Source organism: Camelina sativa, chromosome 10 (assembly GCF_000633955.1).
Source record: "Camelina sativa cultivar DH55 chromosome 10, Cs, whole genome shotgun sequence".
NCBI classification, from domain to species: Eukaryota; Viridiplantae; Streptophyta; class Magnoliopsida; order Brassicales; family Brassicaceae; genus Camelina; species Camelina sativa.
The window spans coordinates 6,500,596-6,504,093 of NC_025694.1; the positions used below are offsets into that span (position 1 = coordinate 6,500,596).

At 34.2% G+C, this 3,498-nt stretch overlaps 1 protein-coding gene across 1 annotated transcript in view; it reads right to left on the bottom strand.

Moving 5' to 3' along the window:
- LOC104717511 (indole-3-acetic acid-amido synthetase GH3.5-like) overlaps window positions 1-260 on the bottom strand; it is a 3,849-nt gene extending 3,589 nt beyond the window's left edge. The window contains exon 1 of the mRNA XM_010435087.2: window positions 153-260. Coding sequence (XP_010433389.2) covers window positions 153-221 — 69 coding nt within the window. The 5' untranslated portion in view covers window positions 222-260. The remainder of the gene's footprint in view (window positions 1-152) is intronic.

The window sequence follows — 3,498 nt, forward strand, 5'->3', positions numbered from 1 at the left end:
ATGTAACCTGGTGAGGAACTCAGAGATGGGTTTGGAAGAGAGGATAAGGGATTTATCACCATTAGCGATCCTGTTGATCTCAGGCTGGATATCTTCGTAAGTAATAACAGGCATGACGTTTTTGAAAGTCTCACGGTCTGTGCGGCCGTTGNACTCATCACAGGCATCAAGAGACTGTAGAGGAGTGATCTTCTGTCTAGCTCCTCTTCGATTGTTGGCATTAGCTTCCTCTCCCCACCAGATGTCCCAGAGCTGTCAAAAAAAAAGAACATATATAAATGCTTTGTTAGCCTCTAAACATTTTTGAGAAATTTCAGGNTCAACTGAAGCTTTTGCTTGTTCTTTTGGTCAAGCGTCATCAGATCGAAAACCTCTAAAGACTCGTGTTTTGGTGCCTCAGGCATGGTTTTTGGTTTGAAGAGAGAAGAAGTTTTTGAGATGGATAAGTAAAGTAGATAAGCTTCTGTATGGTTTTTTTTTTCTTTTTTGCAAAGCTTTTAGTGTGTGAGGAAGACAGAAAGAGAAGGGTCGATATATATATATAGAGGAGAAGAACGAAAGGCAAGGTGAAAAAAAAAAGTATACAAATACAATGGAGGAATAGAAGGGTATAAACGTCATTTGCTAACCAGTTAATTCAGGAATTTAAGTGAACGTCATTTACTATTCGTGCTTTTAATTAATTAATTTAATTTTTTTACATATTACAAAAAGAGAATGCGACTCTTTCTTTTTTTGAGTTTTTCTTTCCGTAATGGTCAAAACCTGTACTGGATGGATAAAGAAGGTCTATAGTAATGACATCTATAGTACTTATATAATTCATACACTTTCATTTAAAATACATATATTATAGAGTATAGTTGAGCTGACTTGAGCATATAATTGTGGAAGATTTTTGTAGTGTTGCATTGTTCTTGTTTCGTTTTTGCATAGTTTGTTAAGAAATTTTCACTTCACATACGAACAAAAACTTAACTTCAAAAGCAAAGAATTACAATTGTCGAGAGGAGGCAAATACTATAGCCGTTACTCATCAAGTATCAAAATACTTTGAATTAAAGTTTGAATTCTACAATAATGCATGTTTGATGCAATACTTAAGTCTAATTATATCAGTCATCTACATCATGGAGAATACAAGTAATTAAAAATCCCATTAAACTATCTCAATCAGACAAGATACTTAAATAGTATGACAATATTAATATAAAGTGTCCATCCATAACAACAGGGGAGTGAGAGATGAGAGAGGCACGGATTTAAATAACGGGGGTAATTGTATACTACCCGGTTGACCAGCATTACAAAACCGGCAATATCCGGTTAATCCGCAGTAATCTCGTACGGGGTTGTCCCACAAATCACCGGCAAACCCAACTTTAACCCTCCTTTTGTTTCTTTTAAATACCGTAATTAAGCTAAAACCATAATCATCTCTCAAAAACGGCGTTCGCTGGGAATTTCTCGCGTTATTTCGGCGAGAACAAGTAGAGAGAGAGGTGTGTGTGGGGGACCAGACAGCTGGACTCCAAACTTGATAGGTTGACACGGGTACGGGATTTGTTGCTGTTTGTACTAGTTTGGTGCCTTCACGTTGTTTATTTTGAACCCTTTTTTTTTTTTTTTGCGTTATCAATTTGTTTTGTTCATCATCCATGTAAATCAAATGAGTAGAGTTCAACATTTTTTTGTTGGGTGTGAACACATTTCTATTGTATTTATTTAAACACAATCAACGTGAAACATTTAGATAAGCTCAGCGGAATAAATACATAATTAAATTTTTATTAATACTATATACTATATTGCTTAGTGTCTAGAACTGAATCTTTACTAACTAATCGTACGTGTTTGAGATTCGGTTTTTAGTTTTGAAGAACCGCATTGTGATTAATCTTGGAGTTATATTATATTTTTGTTCTACTTTTGAAAAAAAAAATATTCGTGTTTCGTTTTAGAATGTGCTGTTATGTAGTTTATGAACATGCTATAGAAACGCAGGGCAAAGGAATCCACTGAGTGTATGTAACTAGTAACGTCTACGTAAGAATGTTTTTTTTCAATAAAAAAAAAGAAAAGAAAACGAAATTCTCAATTTTAGATAAATATGTATATATGAACATATAATTGATTTGATTAAGCAAAAACTAATGGCTAATGTGTGCTGTGATCTGCTATGGAAATTTAAGAGTAGTACGCTATGTAGAGACGTCTACGTACGTACACATGCTACTCTTTAATCAATTATACGTACTACGTACGTAGACGTCTACATAGCGTACTACTCTTAAATTTTCCTTTACATCCTATCGGTATTTTCAATGATGAAATGAATTTTCAACTACCAAGTGTATATCTTTTAGATTTACAGCATTTGGGAAACATTATAATCGTGGGTTAATTAAATTCCATACAAAGTCTTGATTGGACAACTCGAGCGACCCATGAACCGTTTCGATCGTTCAGTAACTATAGCTAGATAGATACCAAGGACGGGTCATATTAAAGTACCATAACATTCAGTTCTATACAAAAAAGCATCCGCATGCAAGAAATGCCAGTTTGGCCTGTTAAATAAAGAAATTATTCATTAGAATTAAATTTACGATATTTTAAAGAATTATGTATTGTACAAATAGAAAACACTCGTCATCATTCTTGTAAATATTAACGGTTCCTGGTTTTAATCCTAAACTTTTTCGGGCTAATACTTTGTCTTTTTTATCGATCGTTGGTATTTTTTCCGATTAATACTCTTTTTCTCTCTCTGATTATCAAAACTATAATTATTAGGCACACCCTTTCGTGATCATGTATTACAAAACTCTCTTTATTTTAAGGAATTTTGGTTTTCACAGAGATTATCCCAACATGCCACGCGGGTGTTCCCCCAACCCAAAATTAAGTGTGGGCAGGTGCCACGAAGGATGATGCAGTGTAATACTCAAAACGAAGAAAGGACGTTTAGGAGTTTCAAATCAAGCTCTAAAGACTAAAAGCAATCCGTACTCTCTCACACTCTTCGTTTGTGTGCTTAGTAATAGTAATCCCTAATTATAATACGGAACCTTGTGGAGTCCGCGGGAGACACCGACTGTCATTAATACCTTTGACCTGTTGACTTTTAAAATATCGTCTTCCAAGCTTTTCTGTTTTCCCAATTCTAATTAACGTTCTCAAAGTTAGTTTCTCTCCCTCAAACCTTATTGAAGTAAATGACATTTTCTTTCTAAATCATGATATATGCCAGTACGTACCGTACCGCAATGAAAAACTGAAAACATAGTAAAACCCTTTTTTAAAAATATTCATAAGTAAAGTCTTTCCTTGCTATCATTCTAGTTCTCACATCCAATGATAAAATGAAAACAGATTTTGGTATGTATATAGTGTATTAGTGTGCCTTAATGGCAATGCATATATTATAGTTTTACACATACATATATATTTCGCATGGATGCACGAGATGAAAAACTATGGGAACATGTAACTAAA